The sequence below is a fragment of the Zeugodacus cucurbitae genome, chromosome 2 (assembly GCF_028554725.1).
Source record: "Zeugodacus cucurbitae isolate PBARC_wt_2022May chromosome 2, idZeuCucr1.2, whole genome shotgun sequence".
Classification (NCBI taxonomy): Eukaryota; Metazoa; Arthropoda; class Insecta; order Diptera; family Tephritidae; genus Zeugodacus; species Zeugodacus cucurbitae.
Genome location: NC_071667.1, coordinates 34,770,529 through 34,791,029, shown reverse-complemented (window position 1 = coordinate 34,791,029; position 20,501 = coordinate 34,770,529). Strand labels below are relative to the sequence as shown.

The 20,501-nt window shown below is 38.6% G+C and overlaps 1 protein-coding gene across 5 annotated transcripts in view; it reads left to right on the top strand.

Moving 5' to 3' along the window:
• LOC105220208 (FERM domain-containing protein 8) overlaps nt 1-13,853 on the top strand; it is a 172,435-nt gene extending 158,582 nt beyond the window's left edge. For 3 of the 5 annotated variants that reach the window (XM_054228196.1, XM_054228200.1, XM_054228203.1), the window contains exons 9-10: nt 356-506; nt 12,533-13,853. In XM_054228196.1, coding sequence (XP_054084171.1) covers nt 356-506; nt 12,533-12,660 — 279 coding nt within the window. In that variant the 3' untranslated portion in view covers nt 12,661-13,853. The remainder of the gene's footprint in view (nt 1-355; nt 507-12,532) is intronic. The other 2 variants (XM_054228184.1, XM_054228190.1) reach the window with 1 other exon arrangement.
• The last annotated feature ends 6,648 nt before the right edge of the window (nt 13,854-20,501 follow it).

Genomic DNA, 20,501 nt, shown 5'->3' with positions numbered 1-20,501 from the left:
CTCGATTTAAATTTAAATTGATCAATTTATTTGGCTGTCAAAAAATTTTTGTAGTTAATATAGTACCTGTGCCAGCATCTTGTTGTTTAAAGTTTATCAATATCAAATTTGTTTCTTTAAAAAATTAAATGGAATGGAGTGTCAGCAATGATTTTAATTCATCGATCTTCGTCGTGAATCTGTAGGCGAATCATAGCCTTTGATTAATCTTGTTTATGAAAGTAAAAAATATTAAACAAGGAAAGACACTTAGGAGTTATATAAAATAGCATACGACCTTTTCTCAAACCTAAAATTTATAGAATAGTTGATCAAATTTCAAACCGACTATTTACATTGCGTTTTTTTCTTACAGTTCGATGCCATGGAAAACGGAATTCATGTGTCCAAGCTGATGCAAATATTTTCTAAACAAGCGAGTATGATTGACGCCCTCATCTCACATTTTACTGAACAAATTCGAAAACTTAGAGCGAGCGGAAAAACGGGCGATCAATATGATGCAGGTAGATTTCGTAATAAATTTGTGATTGGATTGTAGTTTAAACTTGCAGCAAAGTTCTTGAATATGAAGTGACGAATAACAATGTGAAGTTAAAAGAACTTAGCCTATTTTCCTTTCTGCACATTGTTAAACAGAAACCAAAAGCATAACAAATAAATACCCAGTTTACTATTTAAATCGTCCGATGAGTTTCGGTGAATTTTTCCGCAATTCTTTATAGTTTGCATTGTTGTTTCCTCTTCAACAAATCCCCTAAATTCGAATTAATGGCTTATTTCGCACGACTCAGTCAATGGCCTTTTGTGTAAATTAATAATTTGCAATTTCATGTAATTCAAAAATATATTTTTTCAGTCAATTAGTTTTGAAAACTGATTATATTTTGTGTTTTCGTTTCCGCCGTACTGAGTCGTCACATATGAGATAAACACTTGAGAAAACCAAACAACCGAAAACAAACGTTTGTTTAAAATTTGAAGTGGAAAATTAAGTCATAATTAAAACATTCTCTATCTATTTTTGTTGTTAGCCTTCAAATATAACAAAATATTACTCGTTTGATCTTCGCAAATAATATCTACATATTTGAAATATTATTGATTTCTTTTTATTTTGGACTATTTGCTGTCCATTCTTCAATTCCTTCCGAAGAAGTAGAAGTTCCTCATACAGAAATAATTGAATTTAAGTGCATACGAATTTGTATAAATAAATGTTCTATTTACCTAACTTTGTCTTATATACCGCCTCAATCGGACTTATCTGTATATATGCAGCACGCTTCTTTAATAAATAATGTTGTTTCAATTGCTAAGAATACTGATAATAATTGTTCTAGGCGATTTCAATTGACCGTGTGTATCTTGGAAATCTGTTGACGATTGCATTACCCCTGTTTGCACTCGCTTAAGCTTTAATGAGTTTTTGGAAGAAATGTCTGAGACGGATCTTACCCAAATTAACTTAATTCCGAACAAGTTTGGTAAAATCTTAGATTTGGTCTATATTGATAATACTTCAAAATTTGCCTTGGAAATTAATATCGAAATCATAGGCGAATTACTAGTTTACAATAAACAGGACCTTTGTTCTCGGTTCAACTTTGCGAAAGCTAACTTCCAAAAAGATCAATTGTGAACTTTCTAAATTGACTTGGCCTGATTACAGTAGTAATATTGAATTAAATGTATCATTTTTTAATGAAACATTTTTTTAATATTTTTGAAAGATTTGTTCCGAAATGTTTTATTACCAAAAGAAAAATCTCAAATTTATGGTATTCGAATGAGCTATATAAATTAAAAAATAAAAAAGCTTGAGTATTTAAACTTTATAAAAAAACTGGAGCTCTTAACAAAAATGGAACTTAACAAAAAATGTTATAAAAACTACATAATCAAAGTTAAAAATAATATTATTCGTAATCCGAAATTGTTTTATGGTTTCGTTAACTCAAACTAGTTTTATTTAATAATACATTATCCGATTCAATTAGTGTCACTTCAGGCGTTCCACAAGGTAGTCATCTCAACCCGATTCTGTTCTTGTTGTTCATCAATGATATACCTTCCGTAATTAAGTTTTCAGAAATTTTATTATATGCGGATGATGTAAAACTTTTTAAATCATATACTTAGTTGAAATCGGATTAAAATAATTTAGTTACTTGGTGTCACAAAAACGATATGCCCCTGAATCTTAAAAAATTTAAAACGATGTGCCTTTCCCGTAGAACTGTTGATCCTTCTCCCTATGTAATAAATAACTTTAGTTTAGAGCAAGTTTTTAGCTTTGTTGATTTAGGATTTACTATGGACCCTAAACTAAATTTTAATTCTCATGTAAATTCAATAGTCTTAAAAGCTAAAGGTGCTCTTAGCTTTGTTAAACGTTGGTCCAAAGAATTTAGTGATCCGTATATTACTAAAAATGTTTTTACAACATTGGTAAGGCCTATATTGGAGTATGGTTCTGTGGTATGTAATCCTAGTTACCAATCCCATTCTGATAAGCCAGAGTCCATTCAAAAACAATTTTTACTTTTTGCTTTAGGCAACTTTCGTTGGGATTCACGATTGAATCTTCCCCGTATAATGTCGTTTAAAACTTATAAATCTTCCCACACTCACTAGTCGTAGAGAAATGCTAGGTATAATATTCCTAGTAAAACTTCTGAATGGTTTAGTTTGGAGTTCATTCCTTTTGTCTGATATTAAGTTTAATTCCCATTGCGTTCATCTAGGCAGTTTAGACCATTACTTCTAAAATCTTCTAGAACAAATTTTGAGTTAAACGAACCATTCCGCCGATTATGTCAGGATTTTAATTCTCACTAGAGCACATTTGATCCATCTGACTCTATCTATTTTGTCTTCTCTTAATAAGTAATTTTCAGAAATTTTTAACTTTTTGTTTTTATAAATTTTCAAATCTCAGCTTTTAAAATGTTTCTTTCTGAAGAGCAGTTTGAGAACTGGACGCTTTGCCTTTCTAGACTCGGCAAATTCCGCTCGTATGCGGATTGCGCCCCACGCGTCGGTTGGGCGGGAGGAGGGAATCGTTTGGGTTTATATATATATAAAATGGGTACACCAAAGTCAACTACATATCTGATAAAATTTGTCCGAAAAACGACTTTAATTGTCTAAACTAGTGAACACGATTTAAATTTAACCTATATATTTAATATGGTAAAAACAAGCGATAGTTTCACGCGGCAGGTTATAAAGCTACGTATTAATTTGTAAACTATCGCAACATGTTGCACAGAGTGTAATATTATATTTCAGATAATGGGTCATTGTAACACCTAAAACTAAATGAGTTAGATAAAGAGTCATATATACCAAAGTGATCAGGGTGGCAAGTAGTGTTGAAATCGGGATGTCTGTCTGCCTGTGCAACCGATAAATTGAGTAATAATTAAAATATCATGATTAAACTTGGTACACGTATTCCTTGACACCATTATACGGTTGGGATTGCAGATGGGCGGAACTTTGCCACGTCCACAAAATGACGGTAAAAGAAAAGCTGTAAAATGTTATAACTAAGCCATAAATGTAGCTATAAAAGTAAAATGTGGTGCAGATGATAATACTTAATACAAAAACGAATACCCCCATATAAAAACGAATCCCACAATGAAAAATCGATTAAGGCCTCGGCTGGAAATCCCACTTCGAACCTGCAAACGTTTTAATGATCTTGATTTGAGGACATGCACCTGAAATGTCTGGACCCTTAATTGTGAAGGTGCCCAACAGGTTGATGTTCTCATGCGACTAAAGGCTGGCACCACCGCCATCCTAGAAATGGGTTTGACGGGACAACTGCTGCTGGGGTACGTCGATCATATTGATATAGTTGGAAGCAACAAGCGCGCCGTTAAATCTGCTTTTTCCAGACAGGATAAGGAAGCGAAGTGAATGGGTCTGATGGTGAATGCGGACAAGACGAAATATCTCCTGTCATCAAACAAACAATCAGCGTACTTGACAGTCATAACTTTGAAGTTGTAGATAATTTCGTTTACCTGAGAACCAGCATAAACAACACAATGTCAGCCTCGACATCCAGCACAGGATCACTCTTGCTAACAGGTGCTACTTTGGACTGAGTAGGCAATTGAGAAGTAAAGTCCTCTTTCGACGTACCAAAAACAAACTCTTCAATTCGATCATTATTCCCGTTCTGCCAGAAATTTTCGAGTGAAAAGTTTTGCGCAAGATTTATGGTCCTCTGAACATTGGCAACGGCGAATATCGCAGACGAGTTAAACGATGGCATTGACATAGTTCAGTGAATAAAAAGACAGCGGCTACGCTGGCTTGGTCATTTTGTCCGCATGGACGAAAACACTCCTGCTTTGAAAGTGGTCGATGCAGTACCCGCTGGTGGAAGCAGAGGAAGAGGAAGGCCTCCACTCCGTTGGAAAAACCAGGTGGAGAGGGATCTGTTTACACATGGGGTTTCAAACTGGCGCCGAATTGCGAGGGAAAGAGAAGAATGGCGCGCTTTTATCAACTCGGCTATAATGGGATAATCAGTTCCTAGCCTCATTTTGAAAATGGAAGGTATCGATAAATAATTGCGCCCATATCCCATAGAAAGGTTATGTTCAAAATTACTAAAAAGGCGTTCACTCAAAAACAGAAGCACTAAGTTTTAAAAGGATGGTACAAGAGGGCTGCACTCAGATTAGTATAAAAATATAAATTGGGCGTGGTGTTACCTGTGAATGAATGTTCAAACCTGCAATGAGTTCCCGGACACAGTGACATTCCGGGAAACTGTGTATCGGATGAACCAGCCAGACTAGGTATCACCTGACAAATAATTTACGATAAAGAGTGAATATACATGCCTCTGGTTACTTTTAGGTTTTAGGAAACAAACCGACTTAAGAACTCTAGTAGGAGTTAATAGGACATTATCTGATTGGTAGGCTGCCAAGAAGTAGAAGACAGTAGAACATCTTCTACGTGGATGCAAGGCCTCGCACCGGAAGAGAAAACAATAATCGTACATGATTTTCTTGACGATGTCTCCGAGGTTGCAGTTATCAAAACATGTTAAATTGAACAAGTTTATCAAGACCACAGGATGGTTCAGAGAGGAGTCACAATGAGCCGCCTAAAGACCTAAGTGCATCGTGAGACCTCTACTTTGCATACCTACCTTCCTACACTATAAACTTCGCTATCTGAACTAAAACGAAAATATAAATGTAAAATTTAGTCCAAATACGCAGGGATAATTGTTTTGTTGCTTTGGGGGTGTCCCTTAATAAGTATTTTTATATATCTCACAAAGCACTAAAACCTTATTAACCTCGTCATACGGAAATGGGAAATTAACATTATTCTAATAGATAAAGATCGAATAGATCTAAAAGATTTGTTCATTATACGCAACATTATATAAATTATTCAGTAAACCATTTAAAAATTGTATATTGAATTTTCAAATTTACCGGCTTAGTACATTCCATTACCGATTTTTATTGTTATATTGGTACACTTGTCTTGAACATTCGTTCACAGGTAACACCACGCCCCATTTATATTTTTTATACTAATCTGTAAAATGAAATATATTTCGTGTTGTTAGCATTCGCTTTGTTAGAAGGAGTAGGGCCTCTTTGATTGCAGTAATCTCTGCATGAAAAACACTGCAATGAGTCTGGAAGTCGGAAGGCGTCTTTGATATCTAATTTTTCTGAAAAGGCACCACTTCCCAAACGTTCCTCTAGTTTGGATCCATCAACCTCGCCCATGTCTCACTACTCTCTAGTGAGAAACGCAATATTGAGGGACGAATTTTACGGAAATCAGTGACGTTTGGTAGGAATGGGAGCTTACTGAATATATTAGAGTGTCCCTTATTATGAGTGATTAAAATGGAGGATTTCCTTAGATTGCCGCCTTCGCGGCCGGTTGCTTACAGAACAAATTTATAGGCTGTAGGTATAGAATAATGTCCAGTGCCTGACTTGGCGTAATTCTAAAAGCTCCGCTGATGCATATACTGCTGCTCTTTGTAAATTTCCCAAACATTTTACTCCACATTTCTTATCAACAATTAGCCACCAGACCAATAAACCACCATAATCGGCCTTACCACTTGAAGCTCTCAGCATTTAAATAATGCCCTGCTTAAAGCATCTGATCTATAAATTCAATAACATATTCAGAGATGCCCAGATCTTTAAGCGCGCTCACTATGGCTGCAGGCTGAATGTTCTTCTATATCCAAGAGAGCTATGAGGGCGTATTCTTTCACTTCCACTTCGATCTCCACTACTACAGAGTTAAGAGCTTTTTCTGTGGATTTGCCTTCGGTGACAACTTGTTTCTTACATGTATTTCTATCAATCTTTCTAGAGTCTTCAGAAAGAGAGAAGATAGACTAATTGGCCTATTGACATTTGTTTTTGTATGAGAGCTATTGCCCGCTTTTGATAAATATATTACCTTGGCCTTTCTATATTTTAAATGCAACGCACCTTTGAAAAAAGTTATCAACCATTCCATTATGTGGTTCAGGGATTGCTGCAACTGTGCCGGGTATGTAACGCCAGGCCCCGGGGATTTGAAAGGTTTGAAACTATTTATTGCCCAACATACCTTGCTCTCCATTACTATATTCTGTTTATAGTGAGTATCCAACAGGAGACTCAAGGATTCTTCACTGGTATTCAATATATCGGTGATCCAAAAAGGAGTGCTCTTCGAGAAACCTCCATTGGGATACCTTATTTAAGAGTTCTTTCGACATAAGCGTTATGTCCAAGCATGGGCAAAGTCTAACCATGTGCTAAAAGAGAGTAAGTGATCGTTTACGTACACACACCGATTGTCACTAACACGCACGAACGAAGAGCGTAAAACGAGCACTTACGATGGGACAATACGATAAATAAACGACGATAAAATCAAGTGCTGAACATATGGACGATGGAATCAATTAACAGATACCCGCTTAATTGAACAATTTGTTCAATTAAAAGAATCCCGTATAAATGAACAGTTTGCTCAATTACAGGAATTACTCTTATTTGGACCACCTGGTGAATTAAGGGATTAGGGATTCAAAATTTGAAATTTTTTTGTCTTATTAAATTGTACAATATTAAAATATTATCCAAAATCATGAAATAGATACGATTAAAATTTCAAGAGATAGAAGGAAAATCCTACCATCAGACCACATCAATATGAATGTAAAACTTTAATCGGGTTTATCTCAAATTTTGAAGTTAGTGTACATAATTTCTTGAAAAGTTATGAAGCGATTCTGTTGAAAAATTTCTAAACATCTTTATTACAACTATTTTTTTGAGTCAGTGTATGGCGTAAATTTGACCACAAAAGTTAGTTTTTTTGTTCAAAATCTATCAAAAATTCAATTTTTAATATTTAATTTTTTCCTTCGTTCATTAACAAGAAATATTTTTGGTTTGTTGATTTCATGGAAAATGAGGTACCAACGGCTGAGCTTTCTGAATTTGAAAATATTAATTTCACCAAAGTGTATTCAACAAAGTGAACTAAGTATTTGACATACCCGTTTTTGACAATAAAATAGTAAACAATTCATGTATTTATTAACCCGTCTTTTTTATCTTGAACAATATAATATATATTGATAAAATTGTTTGCAATTTGTCAGTTGGAGCACAAATCATTAGTAAATTGCTTCCATGAGTTGTTTTGCATAAGCAGAAAGTATTCGGCATTTTCTATTATTCATTTAAAAAATATTTTTTTTTGGTTTGAAATTTTTTTCTTTTGAATTTCAAAATTTGAATTTGAATTTCACAATATGTATCTTTAATATGCTGAATAAAATATTAGGATGTATCTCCCTGGCAACCTAATATATGATTGTATACATTAACCAAAAATTGTAAATATACTCATGTTTTCAACCCCTGAAACTCACCTAACCCCTTAAAGGATAATGCATATGTATGTGCACTTAAATTTTTTCAAATATTTGAATTTTTTATCTTTAAGATTAGTTTTTTTCAACAATATTATTTGGTGGAATTAACCAAGGAAATTTATTTTGATGACATATATTTTGAACCAACTAAGCGGGAAAACCAAATAACCGAGAAAATTTACGTGTGCTTTCATATGTTATATTTTATGTCCCATAACACTGTTCAATTATACGGGGAAACCAATTAACCATAGGGTCAATTAAACGAAAAGTACTGTACATAGATATGTATGTATGTGATGAGCGTTGAAACCGTTTAGCCGGTTATAGCCGAATCGACGATAGTGCGCCACCTCTCTATCTCCTTCGCAGTCCGGCGCCAGTTGAAGATCCCAAGTGTAACCAGGTCGCTCTCCACCTGGTCCCTCCAACGGAGTGGAGGCCTTCCCCTTCCTCGGCTTCCTCCGCCGGGTACTGCATCGAACACTTTCAGGGTTGGAGTGTTTTCGTCCATTCGGACAACATGACCTAGCCAGCGTAGCCGCTGTCTTTTTATTCGCTGAACTATGTCAAAGTCGTCGTATAACTCGTACAGCTCATCGTTCCATCGTCTGCGGTATTCGCCGTGGCCAATGTTCTGAAGACCATAAATCTTGCGCAAAATTTTCCTCTCGAAAACTCCTAGTGTCCGTTTATCTGATGTTGATATCGTCCAAGCTTCAGCACCGTAAAGCAGGACGGGAATGATAAGCGACTTGTAGAGCTTGATTTTGGTTCGTCGAGAGAGGACTTTACTGTTCAACTGCCTACTCAGTCCAAAGTAGCACCTGTTGGCAAGAGTTATTCTGCGCTGGATTTCGAGGCTGACATTGTTCGTGTTGTTGATGCTGGTTCCCAAGTATACGAAATTATCTACGACCTCGAAGTTATGACTGTCAACAGTGACGTGGGAGCCAAGACGCGAATGCGCCGACTGTTTGCCTGATGACAGAAGATATTTCGTCATGTCCTCATTCACCTCCAAACCCATTCGCTTCGCCTCCTTATCCATGCGGGAAAAAGCAGAACAAACGGCGCGGTTGTTGCTTCCGATGATATCAATATCATCGGCGTATGCCAGGAGCTGTACACTCTTGTAGAAGATTGTACCTTCTCTACTTAGCTCTTCAGCTCTTATAATTTTTTCCAGCATCAGGTTAAAGTAGTCGCACGATAATGAGTCACCTTGTCTTAAACCTCGTTTGGTATCGAACAGCTCGGAGAGCCCCTTCCCAATCATGACGGAGCTTTTGGTTTTGCTCAACGTCAATTTACACAGCCGTATTAGTTTTGCGGGGATACCAAATTCAGACATCGCGGCCTAAAGGCAGCTCCTTTTCGTGGTGTGTGTCGACCCTCTTTTCACGGGTCTTCTCTAAGATTTGCCGCATGGTGAATATCTGGTCAGTTGTCGCTTTTGCAGATCTAAAGCTACACTGATAGGGCCCAATCAGTTTGTTGGCGGTGGGCTTTAGTCTTTCACACAGTACGCTCGATAGAACCTTGTATGCGATATTTGGGAGGCTGATCCCACGGTAATTGGCACAGATTGTGGGATCTCCCTTTTTATGGATTGGGCAGAGCACACTGAGATTCCAATCGTCAGGCATGATTTTTTCCGACCATATTCTGCAAAGAAGCTGATGCATGCACCTTATCAGTTCTTCGCCGCCGTATTTGAATAGCTCGTCCGGTATTCTATCGGCACCCGCTGCTTTGTTGTTCTTCAAGCGGGTAATTGCTATTCGAATTTCTTCATGGTCGGGTAATGGAACATCTGTTCCATCGTCATCGATTGGGGGATCGGGTTCGCCATCTCCTGGAGTTGTACTCTCACTGCCTTTCAGCAGGTCGGAGAAGTGTTCCCTCCATAATCCCAGTATGCCCTGGACATCGGTTACCACCTTGGTCTCTACATGAGGATGCTCCGGTCTTGAAACCTTCGTTAAGTCGCTTCATTTTGTCGTAAAATTTTCGAGCATTACCTCTGTCTGCCAGCTTCCAAGCTCTTCATACTCACGCATTTCGGCGTCTTTCTTTGTTTGTCTGCAAATGCGTCTCGCTTCCCTCTTCAGCTCGCGGTATCTATCCCATCCCGCACGTGTTGTGGTCGTTTGCAACGTTGCGAGGTAGGCAGTCTGTTTTCTCTCCGCAGCGAGCTTCGTACCAGCTTTTTTTTTGTCGTTGCCGAACACCAATTGTTTTGGCTGCAGCGGTACGCAGTGAGTTTGAGATGCCGTTCCGCAATTCCCTTATACCGAGATGCTGATGAGTGCTCTCAGAGAGCAGGAGTGCAAGTCGAGTAGAGTATTTCGTGGCTGTCTGTTGCGATTGCAGCTTTTCGACGTCGAACCTTCCTTGTGTTTGTTGACGGGCGTTCTTTGCTGCAAAGAGCCGGGTGTGTATCTTCGCTGCGACCAGATAATGGTCCAAGTCTATATTTAGTCCTCAGAGCGTACGCACGTCTAAAACACAGGAGACATGTCTTCCGTCTATCACAACGTGATCGATTTGGTTCCGCGTGTTTCGATCAGGAGACAGCCAAGTAGCTTGATGTATTTTCTTATGCTGGAATCTGGTACTACAGACGACCATATTTCGAGCCCCAGCGAAGTCGATCAGCCTCAGGCCGTTTGGCGATGTTTCGTCATGTAGGCTGAATTTTCCGACTGTTGTGCCAAAGACACCTTCTTTACCCACCCTGGCGTTAAAATCGCCAAGCACGACTTTTACATCGTGGCGGTGGCAGCGCTCATAGTACTTCGTATTTATGTGGTGGGTCCCAAACCATACGCAGCGGGCTTCGCCTTCTCACTTTAGCTCGCCTTCAAACGGATGTCTGTTGGCTACCCAGAGGATACTTGGTCTAAAACCGGAAGTCGTGAGCTGCTTGAACCATGTGGAGAAGAATCGTTTCTGGCCACTCCCAAGTGAATGCCAATCAAAAACTTTCTTCACTTGCGTGAACTTCTACACATGATATCATTTGTAATAACAATCGATTATTTAAAACAAATAAATCGACATATTTAAACATTTTGTGCACAAAAAATTTCAGTTTGAACTAAATATGTAAATTTTATTGAAGTAAGAGGTTTCAGTGCGGCATCAATGAAATTGCTGTTTGATATGTCGCTGCCGTCTTCAAAAGGTTCAAAACGCTGGCTTCACAGCGACATTTGTAGTCGACCGTCGCTACGTCATGTCGTGTCGTCATCTTTTTGTTCAGCACTTCAGTCTGCAATCAGCAGTTGATTGAGCAGGTTTATGCGGACGAAGTTATATATTTTACATATGAATTGAAAATAATTATTTCATTGTTACGTAACATTAAATAACTTTTTTTAAATTATTACATTGTCCAATTTAACTATTATTTATATTAAATATAAATTATTATTAATTGTTACATTCATTAGCACGTGCACACATTCGTATTGTGCAATCGTTCGGCATAGACCTACTCGCTCAATCTTTGCAAGTAGACTGAATATTATTGATCGCTGATTCGTTTGGTTCTACAGTAAGCCCACTAACACCATCTCATTTTGTGATGCTCTGGTTTGATTGTTATGGTCCCCATCACTGATTATGTCTAATACTTATTGTGTATTCTCTATTTCAAAAGCTTAGTGCCTAGTAGATGATAAAGAGCCACTCTTTGTCTCTTTACCACTGTTGCTGGTGATTCCATTCTAAAATTTGGCAACACCGCCTTCATGCAGACGATTGACTCCTGGAGCTCTTTTGTGAGCTCCTCTCTGGTTGACGGTTTCGTATGTACCCTTCTAAGTAGGTAGGCAGCACGGCGCTTATCTGCATACTTAGCTTTTTTCGGGTCTTCGACCTGTAACATAGGCCATTCTTTAGCAAAAGTACTACCAACAAATTCACCTTAGGCCTTAGTAGCCTGGTTTTGGACACTAGGCTTGGTTTCGATGTTGTCGCTGGCTTCCTGGAAGTTGGTTTAGCCGGCACTTCCTGTACTAGTGCTGGGTTTTTATCTAGACCAAACTCTTTTCCTGTCTTTAACTTTTAGACTTTAACTAGAGTCCGTTATAAACGCTGCCCTCTTCTTGGTATTACTGTTCCGGCTTTTTTGATATATTATTACGGAGGGCGCCAGGTATCCGTAAGCTCCGTTCGAGACTGGGCTATTTGAGGGTCCCCAGCCACGTTGATCATCGGGAGTTAAACCTACCATGCCTTAACTGTGTTATTTAGGAACAACGAACACCCAACCATAGAGTCAAACCTTAGCTAGAAACATCCCGACTGCAGCATGGCGAGCAATTTCTAGTTCGCCCTGCTACTATCCCGACACTGTGGCATCTATTACCAGTAGGCACCTTCAGGAAGGTTAAGCATGGGATTTTCGCCGACTACTTTATAGAGTTACTTAACCAGATCTTATAGTCTTGGTAACAGCCCATTTCGTCTAGCTCGTCATTAGGTGTTACAAACAAAAGTTGGGTAAACACAATTATTATACTCTGTGCAATAACATATTATTAAAATGTTTTAATTATTTCATTACAGAGCCCTATCCTATTCAAAACAATGGAAACGGAATTCTTTGCAATAAGTTATGGAGACTAACATTAGCGACATTTGATGAAGAAGGACGTTGTATCGGACAAACTGGATCATTATCTATTAGTTATTAAGCAAAATGATTTAAACTTCAAATATCTGTAGTCCCACATATTACCAAATATGTACGTGTAATTATAAATAAAAATCATACATACCTTTAAAATTATGTTGTAGCACTGTAGTGCCGAGCCCGAAGGTCCCATTTCTTTAGTTTATATTCATTTCAATCGACTCGTTTCAATCATCGTGCAAAAATATGTAAAAGGAAACATGGAATATTATTTGGGATATATGGGTTGGAATCCCCAGATTCTGTTCCAATAGTGACTAGTCATAAGTTTCAAGATCTTGGTTAGTTACAACAAATCATTATTACTACATGTTTTTAAACTATAAAAATTACTAATCCTCTGCAATAGAGAATTGAAAAAATTCTTATTTATAAATGAAAGGCTTAGATCTTTAGATTAAAAAAAATCATGATGCTAATAAGAAAAACGAGGAACTGAAATCTGAAAGTAAGCATGTGTGAATCGAACTAAAACATTAGGATTGATTCTCTTGCCCTTGCAAAATCCTTGCACGGTGCACGGATTTCAAAGTTTTCCAATCCACAACAACAAAATACACTGAAAATAAAATTTGCAATGACTGAAATATATGCTACACCAAAACCTGCAATGAGTTGTAGCAAAATAATTGCAACATTTCGCTAATAATTTGTTTTCTGCTATGGGGTGTTCTCGTGCTGTTGTATATTTTGGTGTAGTATTTTTGATTTCCGTGCAATCGTGCAATATTGCAAGCGCAAGAGAATCCCCCTATTATATTTATTAAGTCGTGAAGATTAAGTAATTGAAGTTGAAGTTAAGTAGTTGAAGTTGATGTTCTATCTAAACAACTGAGTAGATACTAAAAAAGAAGCGATTCTCATAAAATGGTAATACTTCCCCAGCTTTTAAGAGTGACAAATAGTGGTAATAATTAAAAAGAAGCAATATTTTACACTACGAAGAAGCTCAGATGAAGACTGAAAAAATTCAAGTTGTAACAATTGCAGTTAAAATGCGATATCGGTCAATATTCTATATCTCTCTATAGTCCACCCAGGCATAATAGAAAACTGATACCAAAAAACTTCGAACCCCCTAACAATTGATTCTTTAATTTTGCAGTTTGGGTCCCCAAAACATGAGGACCTCGGTGCTTCTAACCTAATATTATGGTTTCCAACTTTCAATGGACTTTATAGAATATATATAACGAATATGTGGGTCAAATTGTGTATTATATAATATAAATAAAGTTAAATAAATAAATTGCGAGAGTATAAAATGTTCGGTTACACGCGAACTTAGAACTTGTTTATATTTATTTTATAAATGAATATTAAATGGCAAATTTATTTATTTAAATATTTCATTTGACTTGTGTTGCTGCTATGGTATTGTGTTAAAAAAAAAAACAAATGTAAAGTGTTAATAGAATTTATAAAAACATTGTTGTAGTGCTTTTGTATACTATAGTGTTACTATATTCTGTATACATTTTTAGAACTGCTACTCGCCATCACGTAAGTAAATTATTATTTTATTTGCTAAATTTTGTTACGTATATGATACGTACATAAACAAATGCAACACGTTATTAAATAAAATTATCTAAAAAATGAGAAACACGTGGGGTACATATAAGTTTACAATACTGTACAATACTATTAGTATACGCATAGGCATATATCAGCTGTCTCTTTCTTCGGCTAGGGAGACAACTTCCTGTTTTACCAACAGTTACATTACAAGAATACGCTCAGTTTGGCGCTAGCGTTTTAAAAGGCGCTGCATTTAAAGTTTGAAGTTCATAATTTTTTACAAAATTACAGAAAATCACGAAATTTTCGGAAATTAGGAAAATTAACTCTATGCTCATTTCAGAATTATTAGGAATTAATTAAATTACTAAGAATTAAAAATTATCGGAAAGCCGAAAAAGTAGGAAACCCCGAAAAATCGAAAATATACTCATTTTATTAGAGAATTTCACTAGGGACGTGTTTCGATGGTCGGAAAATCGCTAAAAATTATGGGAAAGCCGGAAAAGTAGGAAACCCGAAAAATCGAAAATATACTCAATTTAGTAGAGAATTTCATTAAGGACGTGAATGGACGGTCGGAAAATCGCTAAAAATTATGGGAAAGCGAGAAAGTAGGAAAACCCGTAAAAATATATATGCTACGATTATATTTTAAAGCTACATTTTTATTTTTGATTATAGATTTGTCTTGAAAATTGATGCGGATGATTGAAATGATGCGCGAAAAAGAAAAAACTCGATAGATGACTCACCTTATGAGGATGAAGGGGAAAAAAGAAAAGAATATGTGAATCGCTACAGAGAGAAACACCCACATAAGTCAGACTTGGCGAAACAAGCGAACAAAGATTACTGTAAACGATACAGAGATAAACGAAGAACGTTAAATTAATTATCAACTGACCAAACGTTTGTACAACAATGTGTACCTCCTCAAATCGCTGGTCCATCTACCAGAGACCTGCCTTATATACCTCAATTCTCATTGACATTATGGATGAGAATTGATAAATTTTGTATTTACTATTTACTAATATTTACTCATTTAAATAAAACCACTTCCTTCGAATATAGTTTCTATATTATTATACTTCATGTCCATTCAAAAATGGACATGTCGCGAGCGCACCTAAAAATGCTCACTCAAAAAAGTGCCCAAGTTCAAGTTCTCACTTCTGCCTGCACTCCCGGAGTGCAAACCCACTAAGTTTTTGAGATTCTTTTTTTTTAAATCATTGTCTTTCTTTTGTTACTATACTAATTTACTAAATAAAGTTGTTGATGAAAGAATCTTTGCCAACAGGCCGATTAATCGACATCGGCCAAAAATGGGTATCGGTCGGACAATAATACGGAGTTTTATGTTTTCTCTATTGCACTGTTTGATAGTTAATGCTCATTTCATATTTTGTTGTAATTGCTATTTGTATTTTGAAAATGTTTGTCTTTGTGCAGAGAACGTGTAATATTGAGAAGGTCCAATTGCGGAGGATGGAGTCATATGTAGAAGTTCACGTAAGTGAGGAAAGTGGAGGATGGAGTCATATGTAGAAGTTCACGTAAGTGAGGAAAGTTTCTGACTGCCATTCACTTGGGAGTGGCCAGGAACGATTCTTTTTCATGTGGCTCAAGCAGCTCACGACTTCCGGTCTTAGACCAAGTATCCTCTGGGTAGCCAACAGACATCCGTCTGGAAGCGAGCTAAAGTGAGAAGGCGAATCCCGCTTATGCGGTTGTGCGTAGGGCTTGGGACCCACCACATAAAAACGAATAACCAGTGAATAAGAAACACAGGCCTCGGATGAGAAACCCCCCTTTTGATGACGACCACGGCAAACGTATAAAGGACTATGATTTAAGGGCATGCACCTGGAATGTCCGGACCCTTATTTGGGAAGGTGCCTCTGCCCAGCTGGTTGATGTCCTCGTAAGAGTAAAGGCTGACATCACCGCAATCCAAGAAATGCGATGGACGGGACAAGGACGGAAGAAGGTGGGTCCTTGTGACATCTACTACAGCGGCCATATAAAGGAGCGCAAATTCGGTGTGGGATTCGTGGTGGGAGAGAGACTCCGTCGTCGAGTCCTGGCATTCACTCCGGTGGATGAACGTCTAGGCACAATCCGCATCAAAGCGAGGTTCTTCAACATATCGCTGATTTGCGCCCACGCCCCGACGGAAGAGAAAGACGAAGTGATCAAAGATACCTTCTATGAGCGCCTAGAACGTACCTATGAGCGCTGCCCCCGCCACGATGTCAAAATCGTGCTTGGCGATTTCAACGCTAGGGTGGGTAAAGAAGGTGTCTTTGGCACAACAGTCGGAAAATTCAGCCTCCATGACGAAACATCACCAAACGGCCTGAGGCTGATCGACTTCGCCGGGGCCCGAAATATGGTCATCTGTAGTACTAGATTCCAGCATAAGAAAATCCATCAAGCTACTTGGCTGTCCCCGTATCGAATCACTCGCAACCAGATCGATCATGTTGTGATAGATGGACGACATGTCTCCAGTGTTTTTGATGTGCGTACGCTTCGTGGTCCCAACATCGACTCGGACCACTATCTTGTAGCAGCTAAGATACGCACCCGCCTCTGTGTAGAAAAGCGCACACGTCAACAAACACAAGGAAGGTTCGACATCGAGAAGCTGCAATCACAACCGACAGCCGAACGATTTTCTACTCGCACTCCTGCTCTCTGAGAGCACTCATCAGCATCTCGGCATAAGGAAGCTGTGGGACGGCATATCAAACTCCTTACGTACAGCTGCAACCGAAACCATTGGCTTTCGGAAAAGCCAAAAAATCAGCTGGTATGATGAGGATTGTCGTCTCGCAGTGGAGAGAAAACAGACTGCCTACCTCGCAATGTTGCGATCGACCGCAACACGAGCGGGATGGGAAAGATACCGAGAGCTGAAGAGGGAAGCGAGACGCATTTGCAGAAAAAGAAAGAAAGAGGCAGAAATGCGTGAGTATGAAGAGCTTGACAAGCTGGCCGACAGGGGTAATGCTCGAAAATTTTACGAAAAGATCCGGCGACTAACTGAAGGTTTCAAGACCGGAGCACACTCCTGTAGGCCCCCAGCGGTGATCTAGTGGTTGATGACCAGAGTATACTGTGTTTGTGGAGGGAACACTTCTCCAGCCTGCTGAATGGCAGTGAAAGTACAACACCAGGAGATGGCGAACCTGATTCCCCAATCGACAACGATGGAACAGATGTTCCATTGCCCGACCGTGAAGAAATTAGAATAGCAATTACCCGCTTGAAGAACAACAAGGCGGCGGGGGCCGATGGATTGCCGGCCGAGCTATTCAAATACGGCGGCGAAGAGCTGATAAGGTGCATGCATCAGCTTCTTTGCGAAATATGGTCGGAAGAAAGCATGCCCGACGATTGGAATCTCAGTGTACTCTGCCCAATCCACAAAAAGGGAGACCCCACAATCTGCGCCAACTATCGTGGGATAAGCCTCCTTAACATCGCTTATAAGGTTCTATCGAGCGTACTGTGTGAAAGACTAAAGCCCACCGTCAACAAACTGATTGGACCTTATCAGTGTGGCTTTAGACCTGGAAAATCAACAACTGACCAGATATTCACCATGCGCCAAATCTTGGAGAAGACCCGTGAAAAAAGGATCGACCGTAGTAAATGTTGGGTATTTTAATTTAAAAAATTATAAAGCAGTAAACTTTATGTAATTTAATTTTTTTGCTCTATTGGTTTGCGAGATGTACAAAAAACTTAGTAGGGGGCGGGGCCACGCCCACTTCCTCAAAAAAATTACATCCCAATATGCCCCTTAATAGTACGATCCTTCATACCAAATTTTATTTCCATTGCTTAATTTATGGCTTAGTTATGGCACTTTATTTGTTTTCGGTTTTCGCCATTTTGTGGGCGTGGCAGTGGTCCGATTTTGCTCATCGAAAGCAACCTTCCTATGGTGCCAAGAAATAAGTGTGCCTAGTTTCATCAAGATATCTTAATTTTTACTCAAGTTACAGCTTGCACAGACGGACGGACGGACGGACGGACGGACGGACGGACAGACAGACATTCGGATTTGAACTCCAGTCTTCACCCTGATCACTTTGGTATATATAACCCTATATCTAACTCGCTTGGTTTTGGGTGATACAAACAACCGTAATGTGAGCAAAACTATAATACTCTCTAGCAACTTTGTTGCGAGAGTATAAAAATCGAAAGCATTGTTCTACAAAAACAACAACATATTCAACATGGCAAACTTGCTTCATTCATAAAATCAACACCATACACATCTCCACGCACATACCATGCCAACAAACGTCTTTTTCGCGATGATGACAAAAATCATAAATTGAAGATTTTTCTAATATTCCCTCCAGAAGAAAAGTTGCAACACCGCAAAAACCTAGGTACAAAAATGGCAACATAGCCCTTGTGTCGATTTAAAATATTTTTCAGCACAAATTCTGATCTAAGGCTCGCCAAAATTTATGTCGATATGTTTGCATGCTTATACAGATGGGGCATTCTCTGAAAAAAAAGCCACTTGAAAAAAAAAGTTCTTTATTTTCTTTGGCAATGATATATCTATAGTACATGTAAAACCTAAAATAAAACATATGGTTTTAGGTCTGTGTAACGCGGGGTTGCCATATTATAAGGGGCCAAAGTTTTTTGTAAAAAAATTTTCGAACCGCCATATCTTTAAAACTAATGAACAGATTCTAAAACACCATGTGAATTTTTTGTACAGAATTTCTCAAACTTTGAAACTGTATATCGTAAACATTTTTAAAATTAATATTTCATAGCAAAAAATGAAAAAAAATTTTTTTTTTTTGGAATTTTTAACAACTTATGCCCCCTTTGATTTTTTTCATCACCTTATTTCATCACCTTTTTACCCCCCAAAGGGAATTTTGGGACAGCAATATTTGTATGAGCTACAAATAAAAAACCAAACAAACAAAAAAAATTAAAAATTTGAAAAATACAAAAAAATTAAAAAATAAAAAAAAAACAAAAAGGGATTAAATGTCTGCTACGTCCACGTCGTTAATCTTGGGTTACGTTAAATTCTGATAATAATAGTGCATAAATCAATGATTTTTCATCATGTTCTGAGTTGGGCACAGCACACTAAGATTCCAATCGTCAGGCATGTTTTCTTCCCACCATATTCTACACAGAAGCTGATGCATGCACCTTATCAGTTCTTCGCCGCCGTATTTGAATAGCTCGGCCGGTAATCCATCGGCCCCCGCCGCTTTGTTGTTCTTCAAGCGGGTAATTGCTATTCGAATTTCTTCATGGTCGGGTAGTGGAACATCTATTCCATCGTCATCGATTGGGGAATCGGGTTCGCCATCTCCTGGTGTTGTACTTTCACTGCCATTGAGCAGGTCGGAGAAGTGTTCCCTCCATAATCCCAGTATGCTCTGGACATCCGTTACCAGATTACCTCCTCGGTCTCTACATAATAATGCTCCGGTCTTGAAACCTTCTGTAAATCGCCTCATCTTTTCATAAAATTTTCGAGCATTACCCATGTCGGCCAGCTTTTCAAGCTTTTCATACTCACGCATTTCGGCCTCTTTCTTTTTACGTCGAGTAGAAAATCGTTCGGCTGTCGGTTGTGATTGCAGCTTTTCGACGTCGAACCTTCCTTGTGTTTGTTGACGGGCGTTCTTTGCTGCACAGAGGCGAGTGCGTATCTTTGCTGCTACTATATAATGGTCCGAGTCAATGTTTGGTCCTCGGAGCGTACGCACGTCTAAAACACTGGAGACATGTCTTCCGTCTATCACAACGTGATCGATTTGATTGCGCGTGTTTCGATCAGGGGACAGCCATGTTGCTTGATGAATTTTTTTATGCTGGAATCTGGTACTACAGACAACCATATTTCGGGCCCCAGCGAAGTCGATCAGCATCAGGCCGTTTGGCGATGTTTCGTTATGGAGGCTGAAATTTCCGACTGTTGTGCCAAAGACACCTTCTTTACCCCTTTACCCACCCTGGCGTTAAAATCGCCAAGCACGACTTTTACATCGTGGCGGGGGCAGCGCTCATAGGTGTGTTCTAGGCGCTCATAGAAAGCATCTTTGGTCACATCGTCCTTCTCTTCCGTTGGGGCGTGGGCGCAAATCAGCGATATGTTGAAGAACCTCGCTTTGATGCGGATTGTGGCAAGACGTTCATCCACCGGGGTGAATGCCAGGACTCGGCGACGTAGTCTCTCTCCCACCAAAAATCCAACACCAAATTTGCGCTCCTTTATATGGCCGCTGTAGTAGATGTCACAAGGACCCA